This window comes from Coregonus clupeaformis, chromosome 4 (genome assembly GCF_020615455.1).
Source record: "Coregonus clupeaformis isolate EN_2021a chromosome 4, ASM2061545v1, whole genome shotgun sequence".
In the NCBI taxonomy this organism is placed as follows: domain Eukaryota; kingdom Metazoa; phylum Chordata; class Actinopteri; order Salmoniformes; family Salmonidae; genus Coregonus; species Coregonus clupeaformis.
In genome coordinates, this window is record NC_059195.1 from 435,424 (window position 1) to 452,268 (window position 16,845).

The 16,845-nt window shown below is 46.7% G+C and overlaps 1 protein-coding gene across 5 annotated transcripts in view; it reads left to right on the forward strand.

The window, feature by feature from the left end:
* Window positions 1-16,845, forward strand: part of LOC121549040 (membrane-associated guanylate kinase, WW and PDZ domain-containing protein 2-like) — a 245,542-nt gene that overhangs the window by 216,818 nt on the left and 11,879 nt on the right. For all 5 annotated transcript variants that reach the window (XM_045209710.1, XM_045209705.1, XM_045209707.1 and 2 more), the window contains 5 exons: window positions 224-339; window positions 726-918; window positions 11,009-11,278; window positions 11,929-12,114; window positions 12,609-12,822. In XM_045209710.1, the coding sequence (XP_045065645.1) occupies window positions 224-339; window positions 726-918; window positions 11,009-11,278; window positions 11,929-12,114; window positions 12,609-12,822 (979 nt within the window). The remainder of the gene's footprint in view (window positions 1-223; window positions 340-725; window positions 919-11,008; window positions 11,279-11,928; window positions 12,115-12,608; window positions 12,823-16,845) is intronic.

A 16,845-nucleotide genomic window follows, 5' to 3' on the forward strand; every position in this document is an offset into this window, starting at 1 on the left:
CCAGGAAATAACACTTTTACAGTGTTAGTTTCATCAGCTGTTGTACAATATTATATAAAAAACAGGAAAAACAGAATTTTGACTGCACAGTGCCTTTAATTTAATGTGTTAATTTCCACAATGTGTGATCAATAATCCTCTGGCTCCACATAAATTAGACATTAGACTAAGGGCACTCCAAGGCCCACACGTTTCACAGGTGTTGTCTGTTCCTGGACTCCAGGGGCAGAGTACCAGGAGGTGGAGGTCCACCTGAGGAGGCAAAAGTCCGGCTTCGGCTTCCGCATCCTGGGGGGAGACGAGGCGGGACAGCCTGTGAGTCCGGACACCCGTGAGAAGGCTCGTATGGGATGGGCGTGGAACCCTGTCATTTTCTCCTTTCTAACCCACTACACACATATCTAACCCTGAACCCTGAACCCTGACTGACTGAGAGACTGGTGATGCTGCTGTGGATGGTTACTGGTTCATTGTCTGTAGAGTAACACTTAGCGCAAACATGGAGTGCACTTATCTATTCATAAGCACCGCTAATATAACAACCACTTATACTTGTAATTTCACATACAGTTACTCACTGCATGTTTGTTGTCTACTTGACCATGGTTACATATCACTTCAATGTCGTCCTTCTCTGAATGCAGCCCTCTGATTGGTCAACCGACTTTTTAACCCCTGACCCCTAGCTCTCTATGCGTTCTGATTGGTCTGATTCCCATAAACAGATCCTGATTGGGGCCATCATAGAGAAGAGCCCGGCGGACAGAGACGGGCGCCTGCGGCCGGGCGATGAGCTCATTTTCGTGGACGGGATCCCAGTGGCGGGGAAGCCCCACCGCTATGTCATCGACCTGATGCACGGCGCCGCCCGCAACGGACAGGTCAACCTCACCATCAGGAGGAGGCTACAGGGCCCAGGTGAGAGGATGGGAGGGGACAGATCTAGGATCCGTTTACTGAAAACTCCTAATCTTAATCATTAGGGAGGAAAACGGAAATCTGACCTTAGATCATCCTCTAGGGTCAACTTCATCCTACTCCAAGGAGGCCTGAGTTCTCCTTCCTCTGGCCTTATGTGGACTCCAGCTGTTGTGTTGGACCATGAATTGTAGAGCTGCAAGAACATGCTGTGTAGTGAGTGTAGCAGACCCCTACACACAGACACACTTATCACGAACCGGCTCAAGTTCGTAACAAAAAGGGAGACACCGTGGAGACAAGGAATACCAAAACATATATTTATTAACCAAAGTAAACTAAATAAACTTAACAATGGTGTGTGTAATCAGTAGTGTAAGTGAGTGTTGTGCATGCATAAATGTAATAATGCAAGGTGTTGAAAGGTGCCAAAGCAAACCACAAAACTACCACAACAAAAATCAATCAAGGTGTCTGCATGGAGAGAGTCTCCCCAATGAATGTAGAAGAGGTCCATAATTCCTAGGACACACCCGGGTCCAGGTGTTTCCCATGTAGCTGACGACCCTCCCAACTCCGCCCACCGGCATCCTAATAAGGAAACAAGAGCAAAGAGAGAGAATACGGCAGACAGAGTGGGAGGGTCGTCACCCCCCCCATAAAACCGGGGACCAACAAGGACCCCGGAACAACGTACCATCCTCTGCGTCCCAAACTGACAAATTGTTACATGTTCACACCTCCACTTGCCCCAGCAATCATCCTCCTCCACAGACCTCAGCAACCTTTACACACAGGAAGCAACGTTTAAGAGGAAAGAAGAACACAATACTAGGAGGGAACAGACAGGAAAGATAGAACATGACAAAACCAAACAATGGTCAGTCACATAAACATTCAGGAACAGGGCGCACGAGAGAGCGCATCAGCAATCACGTTATCAGTCCCCCGGATGTGCCGCACATCTAGATGGAAGGATTGTAAAAATAAACACCATCTCATTATCCTCTGATTAGGACACATCATGGACCTCAAAAAGGTGAGAGGGTTATGGTCGGTGTAGACCACAATAGGTACTACTCCCGACCCGACATACACTTCAAAGTGTTGCAGCGCCCATATGAGTGCTAATGCTTCTTTTTCAATGACCGAATAGTTCAACTGATAACGGTTAAACTTTTTGGAAAAGAAACTAACAGGCCTCTCAACTCCAGCCACATCTGCTTGCAGCAAAACTGCACCTGCCCCCACATGACTAGCATCCACCTGCAAGGTAAATGACAAATCCACACGAGGAGCAGCAAGTACCGGAGTTGAGGTAAGCAACCTCTTTGCATCTTCAAAAGCCTGTTGACAACGAGAAGACCATACGTACACAGCCTTAGCTTTCAGCACATCTGTCAAGGGAGCGACCACAGTAGAGAAGTTCCTACAAAAACCACGATAATACCCAATCATTCCCAAGAAACGCATCAGTTCCTTTTTAGTAGTTGGTAGTGGAAAAGCATCAATAGCTACCACTTTAGCCCGAACAGGACGCACTTCACCCTGCCCAACCACCTTTCCAAGGTATGTAACAGTCGCCTGAGCAAACTCACATATAGCCAAATTTATCGTGAGGCGACCCGCAGCCAGACGTTCGAACAAGGCTTGAATACGGGACAGATGTTCCTCCCAAGTATCTGCATATATCACTACATCGTCCAGATAAACAGCGCACCCGGCCAGACCAGAGACAACCCTGTTCATAAGTCGCTGAAAAGTGGCAGGTGCATTACGCAGGCCGAAACTCATAACCGAATACGAGTACAGACCAAAAGGTGTAATAAAGGCAGAGATTTCACGTGCCCTACTCGTCAGTGGCACCTGCCAATAGCCCTTTAACAGGTCAAATTTGCTCACAAACTTAGCTGCGCCGACTTGATCAACGCAGTCCTCCATCCGAGGAAGAGGAAATTAATCCGGCTTAGTGACATCGTTTACCTTACGGTAGTCCGTACAAAATCTGTTTGTTCCATCCGATTTACTGACCAAGATACAGGGAGAAGCCCAACTGGAGATAGAAGGCTCTGCTATTTTACTCTCCAGCATGTACCTGACCTCAGCATCCAGACAACGCAGTTTCTCTGAAGAAACTCTATAGAACCGTTGACGAATGGGGTCAGCATCTCCAATGTCAATATCATGTTCTATTAAGTTTGTACGTGTAGGTGTATCAGAAAACAAACCTGGAAATCTCAGAATCAAACCAACCATCTCTTTCCGCCCATCAACAGGTAGATGAGTAAGAAGGCTATCTAAAATCTCCAGTGTCTCTGAATTTTTCAATCTACCCTGCAGTATGCAATCGTCGGGTCCAGAAACATCTTCCTGCACCTGCACAGACCTAGCATGACCAGAACCCAGGGAATAAACAGTATCATCCAAAATAACAGCCTTACCGTCCTCTGTAGACTCCCCCTGTTCAGTCTCAGAGGAACGTGCATAATAGGGTTTTAACAAATTTACATGGCACAGTTGGTGTGCTTTCCTCCATTCTGGAGTGGCAACTAGATAATTTTGCTCAGTGTACTGGCGCACCACTGTATATGGACCTTGAAACTTGGCTTGAAAAGGAGAACCAACAATTGGCAGCAGAGCCAGAACCTGATCACCTGGACTAAAGTGACGAGGCTCAGCTCGGCAATCATATATGCTCTTCATCCTGTTCTGTGAAGATGATAGCTTCTCTTTAGCCATTTCACCAGCGGCATACAAGCGTCGCCAAAAATCACACACATATGATAACAGGGACTGAGGAGGCTCAGGAAACTTCCAGTCATCCTGGAGAACAGATAAAAGCCCACGCACCCTATGTCCAAACACAAGGTCATTTGGGCTAAAACCCGTGCTCTCCTGTGAAACCTCCCTAGCGGCTAACAGTAACCAAGGCAACCCCTCCTCCCAATCCTTATCCATCTCAGTACAATAAGCTCTCAACAAAGACTTAAGTGTTTGATGGAAACGTTCCAGTGCTCCTTGACTTTAAGCATTATAGGCACTAGACAAGTAATGTTCAATATGGAGCTGTTGGAGAACCTGACCAAAGAGATTAGAGGTGAAATTAGATCCTTGATCACTTTGAATGACCTTAGGGATTCCAAACAGTGAGAGAAATTGAGTCAAAGCTTTTAACACAGACTTAGTCGTGATAGACCGGAGAGGATAGGCAGCAGGAAACCTAGTGGTCTGACACATCACAGTCAACAAATAATTACTACCCTTTTTAGAACGAGGCAGAGGACCAAAACAGTCAATAATCAGATACTCAAAAGGTTTACTGAGTACAGGAATAGGAAACAGTGGTACCAGCTTAATAGCGTGATTAGGTTTACCAGTTAATTGACAGGTGTGATAAGTTTTGATGAAATAAGAAACATCCCTCTTTAATCTTGGCCAAAAGAAATATCTTAATATGCGATTGTAGGTTTTCCTCACACCCATATGTCCAGCAACGTCGTTGTGAGAAGTAGTCAACACCAACTCACGAAGCTTAACTGGTACCACAACCTGACTAATCACCTCCCCCAGAAAACAACTACCATGAGACATCAACTTTCTCATCAGGACCTCCTCTTGGAGAAAATAACCCTGTGCGACATCTCCCAACTGTTCCACAGGCACAATTTGGTCCCGCAACTCTTCTAATGTAGGGTCAGTCCGTTGCGCCTCAATTAAATCAGAGCGGGATACAGATAACGGGATAACAGGGAAAACAGTAACAGACTTCTTTGTGGTATTCTCGTTAGCCAGTTCCGTGACCAAGTTGTCATGGATCATAGAACGCGTCACTGCACACGCAGAGAACACCTCTGGGAAATTCTGCGCCCTCTCATCAGGAATCCCTACCATTGACGGCTTAGTGGAAACCACTAAAGATGGAAACACGATAGGCCACACACGCTCCCCAGCCAAGTTATTCCCAAGGATCACGTCAACACCCTCAATAGGCAATGAAGGACGCACCCCCACAACAGCCTCACCTTTCACCAGTCCACAATCCAACATCAGTTTATGCAATGGAACTGACAGTGTTCAAACCTATTCCCCTAATTAGAACACTATTCCCTGAATCAGTCTCCGCAGAGAAGGGTAACACAGATTCCAACACAAATGATTCAGAGGCACCTGTGTCTCCTAGGATCTTTACTGGCACTAGGTTCTTACTTCCTAACATAGACACAAAACCCTCCGTAATGAAAGGTAAATAGTCTGGATCAATATGGCCTTTCACATGGCCCTGGGCATGAGACAATGTGTCAGGAGTGAACTGATGTGGAACAGGCGCAGCTAACGCCGTAGGCTTCGATTTAACATAAGCACCTGTACTGAATTTACCCCTAGACCTAAGAACCGGACATGAGTCTGCTGATCATCCCTTTTTAAAGTTCTAAATCGTTGGCGGTAAGCCTCAGGGACCAATTCGTAACTCTGTAACACAGCCGTTTTAACCTTATCATAACTAACACTGTCGGCTACACTAAGAGCTGAATATGCTTCTTGCGCTTTACCAGTCAGCACACATTGCAACATCAAAGTGTGGTCAGAATCAGGCCAACTCCTAGCGTCAGCAACACGCTCAAACAACGAATAGAATGTCTCAGGGTCCTTTTCATTAAACTGAGGCAACAACCGTAAGTTCCCAACAATATCAAATGTGTCTGGGTTACGACCAAAAGAGGAACGACCCCTAGGTAACTCTGGGTCACCTTCCCAGAGCAAACTCTCCCCTGAGAGCTTTCCTTCCCTAACCAACTCTAGTCGCTCTTGTTGCAGCTTGATTTTAGCACGCTCCATATCCTGTTTAAATTCCAATTCCTTTTCATATTTTACACGTTCATGCTCCATTTTAGCTTTTTGTCCATTTTGTTCATGCTCTAGCTGTAACAGAAGCAGTTCTTTCTGCTGTTCAAAAAGAAGACTACTATGAGCGGCCACTGTAACATATCGGGGATACGACAAATTCTTAGCAGGGGTTGCCGCAGTGGTAACTTTTCCATCAAATTGGCCTGCAATATTAACCTAATATAATTTTTTAGACGTTTCTCACTAATTTCAACCTTGTAGTGTTCAGCAACCTTCAACAGCTGTTCTTTAGTACATAATTCTAACAGTTCCTCTGATGGAAAGCGAATAAACTTCTCTACATTAGACGCCATAATCAGGAGGAAAAAAAAATTATATATATATATATCATAATAATCTCGCTCAATCCCTCTGCTGAGCACACCAGACACAACAAGAGAAATGACAATCACACCGAGCACCACAAAAGAGAGATGGGATATGGAGCTTCCCCAAAACCTACAATAACTCAACCATAGTCTTCGTGCAGATTCGCGGTGTGTAATTACGCACTGTAGCCCGCTGGCAAGGAATTAAACCCCCCAGCACGCTGGTAGATTCCCCCAAGCCACAGTTGTGCCCCGGAGACAACTGCTCAGTCCACAGACACCACACAAAAATAACAAACATTTAACCATGCCCAACGTATTCCAAAACATAACACGTCACTAAGCCTATCAGGGGAAAAGGCTATAGCTCCGGGTAGCAAATGTCACTTCCCCCTACACACAGACACACACCTTCCCCCTACACACAGACACACACCTTCCCCCTACACACAGACCGACACCTTCCCCCCTACACACAGACACACACCTTCCCCCTACACACAGACCGACACCTTCCCCCCTACACACAGACACACACTTTCCCCCCTACACACAGACCGACACCTTCCCCCTACACACAGACACACACTTTCCCCCTACACACAGACCGACACCTTCCCCCCTACACACAGACACACACTTTCCCCCTACACACAGACCGACACCTTCCCCCTACACACAGACACACACTTTCCCCCTACACACAGACCGACACCTTCCCCCTACACACAGACACACACTTTCCCCCTACACACAGACACACACCTTCCCCCTACACACAGACACACACTTTCCCCCCTACACACAGACACACCTTCCCCCTACACACAGACACACACCTTCCCCCTACACACAGACACACACCTCCCCCCTACACACAGACACACACCTTCCCCCCTACACACAGACACACACCTTCCCCCTACACACAGACACCTTCCCCCTACACACAGACACACACTTTCCCCCTACACACAGACACCTTCCCCCTACACACAGACACACACTTTCCCCCTACACACAGACCGACACCTTCCCCCCTACACACAGACACACACTTTCCCCCTACACACAGACCGACACCTTCCCCCTACACACAGACACACACTTTCCCCCTACACACAGACACACACCTTCCCCCTACACACAGACACACACTTTCCCCCTACACACAGACACACACCTTCCCCCTACACACAGACACACACCTTCCCCCTACACACAGACACACACCTCCCCCCTACACACAGACACACACCTTCCCCCTACACACAGACACACACCTTCCCCCTACACACAGACACACACCTTCCCCCTACACACAGACACCTTCCCCCTACACACAGACACACACAGACAGACACCTTCCCCCTACACACAGACTGACACCTTCCCCCCTACACACAGACCGACACCTTCCCCCTACACACAGACAGACACCTTCCCCCCTACACACAGACACACACCTTCCCCCCTTCATTGGACACTGTGTTAACAAACCTCCAAACGAGCTTCAATGCCATACAACACTCCTTCAGTAGCCTCCAACTGCTCTTAAACACTAGTAAAACTAAATGCATGCTCTTCAATCGAACGCTGCTGGCACCCGCCCACCTGACTAGAATCACTACTCTCGACAGGTCTGACCTAGAGTATGTGGACAACTACAAATACCTAGGTGTCTGGTTAGACTGTAAACTCTCCTTCCAGACTCACATTAAGTATCTCCAATCCAAAGTTAAATCTAGAATCGGCTTCCTATTTCGCAACAAAGCCTCCTTCACTCATGCTGCCAAACATGCCCTCGTAAAACTGACTATCCTACCGATCCTTGACTTCGGCGATGTCATTTACAAAATAGCCTCCAACACTCTACTCAGCAAATTGGATGTAGTCTATCACAGTGCCATCCATTTTGTCACCAAAGCCCCATATACTACCCACCACTGTGACCTGTACGCTCTTGTTGGCTGGTCCTCACTACATATTCGTCGCCAAACCCACTGGCTCCAGGCCATCTATAAATCACTGCTAGGCAAATCCCCGCCTTATCTTAGCTCATTGGTCACCATAGCAACACACACCCGTAGTATACGCACCAGCAGGTATATCTCACTGGTCATCCCCAAAGCCAACACCTCCTTTGGCCGCCATTCCTTCCAGTTCTCTGCTGCCAATGACTGGAACGAATTGCAAAAATCTCTGAAGCTGGAGACTCTTATCTCCCTCACTAACTTTAAGCATCAGTTGTCAAAGCACCTTACCGATCACTGCACCTGTACACAGCCCATCTGAAATTAGCCCACCCAACTACCTCATCCCCATATTGTTATTTATTTTGCTCATTTGCACCCCAGTATCTCTATTTGCACATAATCTCTTGCACATCTATCATTCCAGTGTTAATACTAATTGTAATTATTTTGCACTATAGCCTATTTATTGCCTTACCTCCATAACTTGCTACATTTGCACACACTGTATATATATTTTCTGTTGTATTTTTGACTTTATGTTTTGTTTTACCCCATATGTAACTCTGTGTTGTTGTTTTTATCGCACTGCTTTGCTTTATCTTGGCCAGGTCGCAGTTGTAAATGAGAACTTGTTCTCAACTGGCTTACCTGGTTAAATAAAGGTGAAATTAAAAAATAAATAAACACACAGACACACATTTCCCCCCCTACACACAGACACACATTTCCCCCCCTACACACAGACACACACCTTCCCCCCTACACACAGACACACACCTTCCCCCCTACACACAGACACACACCTTCCCCCTACACACAGACCCACACCTTCCCCCTACACACAGACACACACCTTCCCCCCTACAGACATACACACACCTTCCCCCTACACACAGACACACACCTTCCCCCCTACACACAGACACACACCTTCCCCCTACAGACAGACACACACCTTCCCCCTACACACAGACACACACCTTCCCCCCTACACACAGACACACACCTTCCCCCTACACACAGACACACACCTTCCCCCCTACACACAGACACACACCTCCCCCCTACAGACAGACACACACCTCCCCCTACACACAGACACACACCTTCCCCCCTCAGACAGACACACACCTTCCCCCCTCAGACCTCCCCATTCCCTTATGTCAGCTTACGCTCCAGCTGCCTTTGGTGCCTGGGGAGTAGAGCACAGCCACCCTGGTGAGATTCCGTCTCCCCTCCTCTGTCTCCCTCTCCCCCTTCCGTCTCCCCTCCTCTGTCTCCCTCTCCCCGTTCCGTCTCCCCTCCTCTGTCTCCCTCTCCCCCTCCCGTCTCCCTCTCCCCCTCCCATCTCCCCTCCTCCGTCTCCCTCTCCCCCTCCCGTCTCCCCTCCTCTGTCTCCCTCTCCCCCTCCTGTCTCCCCTCGTCTGTCTCCCTCTCCCCCTCCCGTCTCCCCTCGTCTGTCTCCCTCTCCCTCTCCCCCTCCCATCTCTGCTCCTCTGTCTCCCTCTCCCCCTCCCTTCTCCCCTCCTCTGTCTCCCTCTCCCCCTTCTGTCTCCCCTCCTCTGTCTCTCTCCCCCTTCCTTCTCCCCTCCTCTGTCTCCCTCTCCCCCTTCCGTCTCCCCTCCTCTGTCTCCCTCTCCCCCTTCCGTCTCCCCTCCTCTGTCTCTCTCTCCCCCTTCCGTCTCCCCTCCTTTGTCTCCCTCTCCCCCTTCCGTCTCCCCTCCTCTGTCTCCCTCTCCCCCTTCCGTCTCCCCTCCTCTGGCTCCCTCTCCCCCCTCCCGTCTCCCCTCCTCTGTCTCTCTCTCCCCTCCCGTCTCCCTCCTCTGTCTCCCTCTCCTCCTTCCGTCTCCTCTCCTCTGTCTCCCTCTCCCCCTACCGTCTCCCCTCCTCTGTCTCTCTCCCCCTTCCGTCTCCCCCTCCTCTGTCTCCCTCTCCCCCTTCCGTCTCCCTCCTCTGTCTCCCTCTCCCCCTTCCGTCTCCCCTCCTCTGTCTCTCTCTCCCCCTTCCGTCTCCCCTCCTTTGTCTCCCTCTCCCCCTTCCGTCTCCCCTCCTCTGTCTCTCTCTCCCCTTCCGTCTCCCCTCCTCTGGCTCCCTCTCCCCCTCCCGTCTCCCCTCCTCTGTCTCTCTCTCCCCTCCCGTCTCCCCTCCTCTGTCTCCCTCTCCTCCTTCCGTCTCCCCTCCTCTGTCTCCCTCTCCTCCTTCCGTCTCCCCTCCTCTGTCTCCCTCTCCCCCTTCCGTCTCCCCTCCTCTGTCTCCCTCTCCCCCTTCCGTCTCCCCTCCTCTGTCTCCCTCTCCCCCTTCCGTCTCCCCTCCTCTGTCTCCCTCTCCCCCTTCCTTCTCCCCTCCTCTGTCTCCAATCTGACTCATCCCTGTCGTCCGTGGTCTTGCCTTTCATCCCTCGACGTTTGATTCAAAGTAACACTTTTGGAGGTGTCAAGACTCTGTCTCTCCCAGAGGTCTAAGCTCTTTCTCTCTCCCTGTTCTCACTATCTTCAGTTCAACCCTGATCACTGAAGGAGATGTAATGAGCTCTAACATGACATCTTGTTTTTGGGGAAATCTTAGTTCTTAGTGATTGTATCTACAGATATCTTCATGTAGGTTTTCTTTTGGATTAAAAAGATCTTTGGCTCCTTTGCATGCAACAATACTGCCGATAAGGTGTGAGAGAAACCGTGGCCTTTCTCTGATCTGATAGTGATTAGCTGAAAGTGATTAGCTAATTAGCTGAAATCCCTTTCTGTGAGGGGCCTTAGTGACTGATAGCCAGTCCAGACCGTGCCAGTCTTTGTCCATTGATGAGTGCTCTGCTGCTGTGTTGCTGTGTTGCTGTGCTGGGCTTCAGTGTGTTGTGGTATGAGAGCATCAAAGGTTAACTCAGCTCTCTGTTACCCCCCACAGGAGAGCCCTGTCCAGAGAACGGCCGCAGCCCCGGCTCCGTGTCCACCCAGCACAGCTCCCCACGCAGCGACTTCACCAATGTCACGTATCCTGGCAACAACGCAGCCCCACCCACTGTCGCCATGGGTACAGGTATCACCACAGACGGGGCGCCGACCTCCAACGTGCAGCAGCCACCTAGTGATGTCATTATCCACCGCAAGGAGAGTGAAGGGTTTGGATTCGTCATCATCAGCTCGCTCAACCGGCCCGAGACCGCAGCCGCCATCAGTGAGTGCTGCTCTGTGTGTGTGTGAGTGATGAGTGAGTGAGTGAGTGAATGTGTGTGAGTGAGTGTGAGTGTGAGTGTGAGTGTGAGTGTGAGTGTGAGTGTGAGTGTGTGTGTGTGTCCGTCCATGAGTTGTTTACATTTCAATGTACTGCCTTATGGCAATTTCACCTTAAAAGGCAGGCTTAGCATATTATTATGCTCTTGAGTTTTCATGCATTTTAGCCCAGCAGATCCGGTCGCTCCAAGCAGAGATAACCAAATCCATTTTGACAAAAATTGCTGAGAGGAAGAGGTCACAACTATATAAAACATGTAACACCTCTATTTTTTAACCATCTGACCCATCTCAATTATACATGGTTTCCTGACTGTATCAGTCCCTCAGATCTGAGGTAGCTAGGCTACAGTACGCCGCGTCGCCTTTTAGTGCTCTGCCCACGCTCGCCGTGCATAAAGCCAGATTTCTTACATAAGTCGAGAGGGGGGCGAGAGAAATATGAAAAGAGTGAAATAGAAAGAAGAGAGGGAGAGATGGAAAGAAAGCAGCCAACCAGTAAGATTAGCCTGTACTCAGACCTGTCCTCGACTAACCATATCTGTGTGTCTCTCCCTCTGTGTGTACTGTCCTCCTCCTCTCCTCCCATCCCAGGCGTGCCCCATAAGATTGGGCGTATCATCGACGGCAGCCCGGCGGACCGCTGTGGCAAACTGAAGGTTGGTGACCGCATCCTGGCGGTGAACAGCCAGTCCATCATCAACATGCCCCACGCCGACATCGTCAAGCTCATCAAGGACGCCGGCCTCAGCGTCACCCTCCGGATCATACCACAGGAAGGTGAGTGAGACGGGAGACAAGGGTCACTAAACTGGAGATAATGGAGGGACCAAGGGGTCAGCAGAGAACTCTATACTGTAGATTTGGGGGGACTTTCAGGGACTGCTGTTTAAACTGTTTGTCATCTTAAATGCATCATGTTGTCTTACTGTACAGACAGGTTTACCATCTTTTTTTAAAGTGATGAGTTGTTCTATCTCTGGCTAAGGCACTATTTGCATGGATCAGCGAGTGATATGTCTGTTTGGGAGAAAACTGTCTAGTGAGTCTGTTCCGGTTTCTGTCATCATCTTCTAATGCTTCATGGTTGTTTCTGGTTATGATGAGTATCTACTGTAGATCATACACACAGAGCAATGTACTAACATTTATTTGAAGTAGATGCACCGTGTATTACGCTAATGTGGCTCTGTCTAGCATAGTGTATGCTGCGGTGTGTATCAATCTGTCACTGTGTCTGACACTGTCTGTCTGGCTGTCTGTCTGCATTTCAGAGCTGAGCCCGTCAGCCCCTAGCTCAGAGAAGCAGAGCCCAGTAGTGACCCAACAACACAGTCCCCAAGCCCAGCCCAGTCCCACCGTGGCCCAGCCCAGCCCTGCTGTCACCCAGCCCAGCCCTGCAGTCACCCAGCCCAGCTCCCTGACCCACCAGAGCCCCATCACCCAGACCCCAGCCCCCCCACCCCAGATCTACACCCACGACAGCAGGTAAGGTAAACGGATTGTCACACACACAGACGCACACTGCTTAAAAACACACACCAATTCATAGCACACAGCCCAGTTCTAAATATTGATCCATCAGGATATGGCCATAATTTACTCAGACATGCAGCATTTGAGTGCCCTATAATGTCCTATTTATTACAATAATTTAAAATGGTTGATAATGTATGTGTATGGCTTAATGTAATCTTTAAGGCTTCCTCAGTATTGTACTGTCTGCTAGTCCCAATACTCTGGAAGTCCCAGATAGTTTATACAGCACATTTGGAAAACTCACTGTATACAACACAGTAGTCTTTTTATATATTTTTTATCTCTGGGGTAAAAGCACTGTTCCTAAGGGAATTACAGGTGAGAGTGAGGTATACTCTCCCTGTCTCCAGTTTGTTGTGTAACATCACTTAACTCTTATGGACTCCTGAATTATTAACCTAAATAACTTATTTATAGACCTACACTGAATATTTCATCAAGCTCTACAGGGGGCCCAAAATGTACCCTGTCATTGTCCTCTCTCTCCTGCTCTGGAGAATTCCCCAAAATCTCTGAGTACTCTTATGTATTGCCAACTCTGTAAAAGACTGGAGTTTCTTTTCATGTGGTTCGGGGAAAAAAATGATTTCACTTACCACCATTAGAGTCTTGCCTCAAAGGTAGTTTGATTGTAACAAACAGGGTATTTCTGAATAACTTAGAATTTGACATGAATTGATTCAGAGAGCATTACCTTCACAAAGCACTTAACTGAATGAAGTTGGAGCATTCATATGAAATGCTTGTAGTGAAAACCCACTGGGCACACTACATCATTTCAACGTGGGTAATTGGGTAATATTTGGTTGAGAACTTGATCAATGAGACTACAACATACTGTATATTCACCCACTCAAAAAGACAGCCAAAAGTTAGTTCAATTTCCAATGTGTTATCACTATGCATTCAACCATCTAAAAGCATAACCAAATTCCAGTAGAAAATCTATGTCAGGTTTTTGGTTTAGTTGTCACCCAAATGTCTGTCACTGCGCTTTCAACCATTTAAAAGCACAGCAAAGTTCAAATGGGATACAATGCCAGATATTTTGTTTATTTATACAACAGATTAATGTGTTATCACTGTGCTTCATCTAACAGCAGAACCAAATGATCTGGATTGCAATTGAGATTACATTAAAAGTACATGGTGCAGGTGATTAATGCTGTTCAAGATTCTGCACAGATTATTACAGCAATTTTGAAGATCTCCACAGACCTGCGACAACCTATACATGCTATCTTAAACATGCATGTTCTATATGATGACATAATAAGGATTTTATAGTTACTCAACCTCAAAATGTGGCCATGGATGTGTTACTAATTTTAAAGTTGAATGTTACATTCGTTTGTTCGATAGCCTTCATTTAGGCTATATTTAATTGTGTTTGGTTGACAAAGCAACCAAATATCAACATTTAAAGGAGATGTACAGTGGGGGAAAAAAGTATTTAGTCAGCCACCAATTGTGCAAGTTCTCCCACTTAAAAAGACGAGAGAGGCCTGTAATTTTCATCATAGGTACACGTCAACTATGACAGACAAATTGAGGAAAAAAAATCCAGAAAATCACATTGTAGGATTTTTAATGAATTTATTTGCAAATTATGGTGGAAAATAAGTATTTGGTCACCTACAAACAAGCAAGATTTCTGGCTCTCACAGACCTGTAACTTCTTCTTTAAGAGGCTCCTCTGTCCTCCACTCGTTACCTGTATCAATGGCACCTGTTTGAACTTGTTATCAGTATAAAAGACACCTGTCCACAACCTCAAACAGTCACACTCCAAACTCCACTATGGCCAAGACCAAAGAGCTGTCAAAGGACACCAGAAACAAAATTGTAGACCTGCACCAGTCTGGGAAGACTGAATCTGCAATAGGTAAGCAGCTTGGTTTGAAGAAATCAACTGTGGGAGCAATTATTAGGAAATGGAAGACATACAAGACCACTGATAATCTCCCTCGATCTGGGGCTCCACGCAAGATCTCACCCCGTGGGGTCAAAATGATCACAAGAACGGTAAGCAAAAATCCCAGAACCACACGGGGGGACCTAGTGAATGACCTGCAGAGAGCTTGGACCAAAGTAACAAAGCCTACCATCAGTAACACACTACGCCGCCAGGGACTCAAATCCTGCAGTGCCAGACGTGTCCCCCTGCTTAAGCCAGTACATGTCCAGGCCCGTCTGAAGTTTGCTAGAGTGCATTTGGATGATCCAGAAGAGGATTGGGAGAATGTCATATGGTCAGATGAAACCAAAATATAACTTTTTGGTAAAAAATCAACTCGTCGTGTTTGGAGGACAAAGAATGCTGAGTTGCATCCAAAGAACACCATACCTACTACTGTGAAGCATGGGGGTGGAAACATCATGCTTTGGGGCTGTTTTTCTGCAAAGGGACCAGGACGACTGATCCGTGTAAAGGAAAGAATGAATGGGGCCATGTATCGTGAGATTTTGAGTGAAAACCTCCTTCCATCAGCAAGGGCATTGAAGATGAAACGTGGCTGGGTCTTTCAGCATGACAATGATCCCAAACACACCGCCCGGGCAACGAAGGAGTGGCTTCGTAAGAAGCATTTCAAGGTCCTGGAGTGGCCTAGCCAGTCTCCAGATCTCAACCCCATAGAAAATCTTTGGAGGGAGTTGAAAGTCCATGTTGCCCAGCGACAGCCCCAAAACATCACTGCTCTAGAGGAGATCTGCATGGAGGAATGGGCCAAGATACCAGCAACAGTGTGTGAAAACCTTGTGAAGCCTTACAGAAAACGTTTGACCTGTGTCATTGCCAACAAAGGGTATATAACAAAGTATAGAGAAACTTTTGTTATTGACCAAATACTTATTTTCCACCATAATTTGTAAATAAATTCATAAAAAATCCTACAATGTGATTTTCTGGATATTTTTTTCTCGTTTTGTCTGTCATAGTTGACGTGTACCTATGATGAAAATTACAGGCCTCTCTCATCTTTTTAAGTGGGAGAACTTGCACAATTGGTGGCTGACTAAATACTTTTTTCCCCCACTGTATCTACAGATTGCATAGTTCCATCTGAGCCACTGGCTTAATCCCATTCTTTAACTTGTATTTTGGGTTGAGTTGGAGACATGAATCCAACATATAATTTGTTAAACTTGTCAACAAGTTAATATGCTATTCATTGTTTATTGTATTTCAAACATTTAATTGTGTTTGATTGTCAACACAACAATCAAAGTTAAAGAATAGGACTAAATCAAATCAAATCAAACTTTAAATGCACTTTAAATAAAGTTGGATTTGATTTAGTCCTATTCTTTAACTTAAATATTTCGTTGAGATGGAGACGTGAATCCAACATATCAGTTATTAATTTGTAGACAAACTGGAATTAAAGCCAGACTAAGTCAGTGGCACAGATGGAACTATCCAAGCAGAAGATACATCTCCTTCAAATGTTGATATTTGGTTGCGTTGACAACTAAACACAATTCAATATAACTAAACATCATTACATTTGAAATCAACCAGAGCTCGAAACCCTAGGCCTATTGTATTGTCTATTGTTAGTTGAATTCTGGGTTGAATTGAAACAATAGCTGTTGATGACTTTGCAAATGCTATATAGGCCTAAATAGCATCATTGATGATATATGAGTGATAAAGTATGGTCAGATTTCATTTGCTCTGTTAAACCTACCCTTCGGAATGACTTTGATAGCAACAGTGAATCTATTTAGTTTTTAAGTGGAGATCTCGAAACAATCATTCTCAAGATAGCACAGTGGTAATAGTCAGTGACAAATATCATATCTAAGCAGGGAAGGGCTTGGTTAAAACCCTTGATTGGAGACCAAAGGGTAGCTGTAGGTAGATAAATTCTGCAGTAGGAGGTGGAGCCTATTGTTTTGAAGATTTGACACTGTTTTAAATGTATAAATTCAACATATTTTATACAACAGTATGAAAGAAAAAAAGAA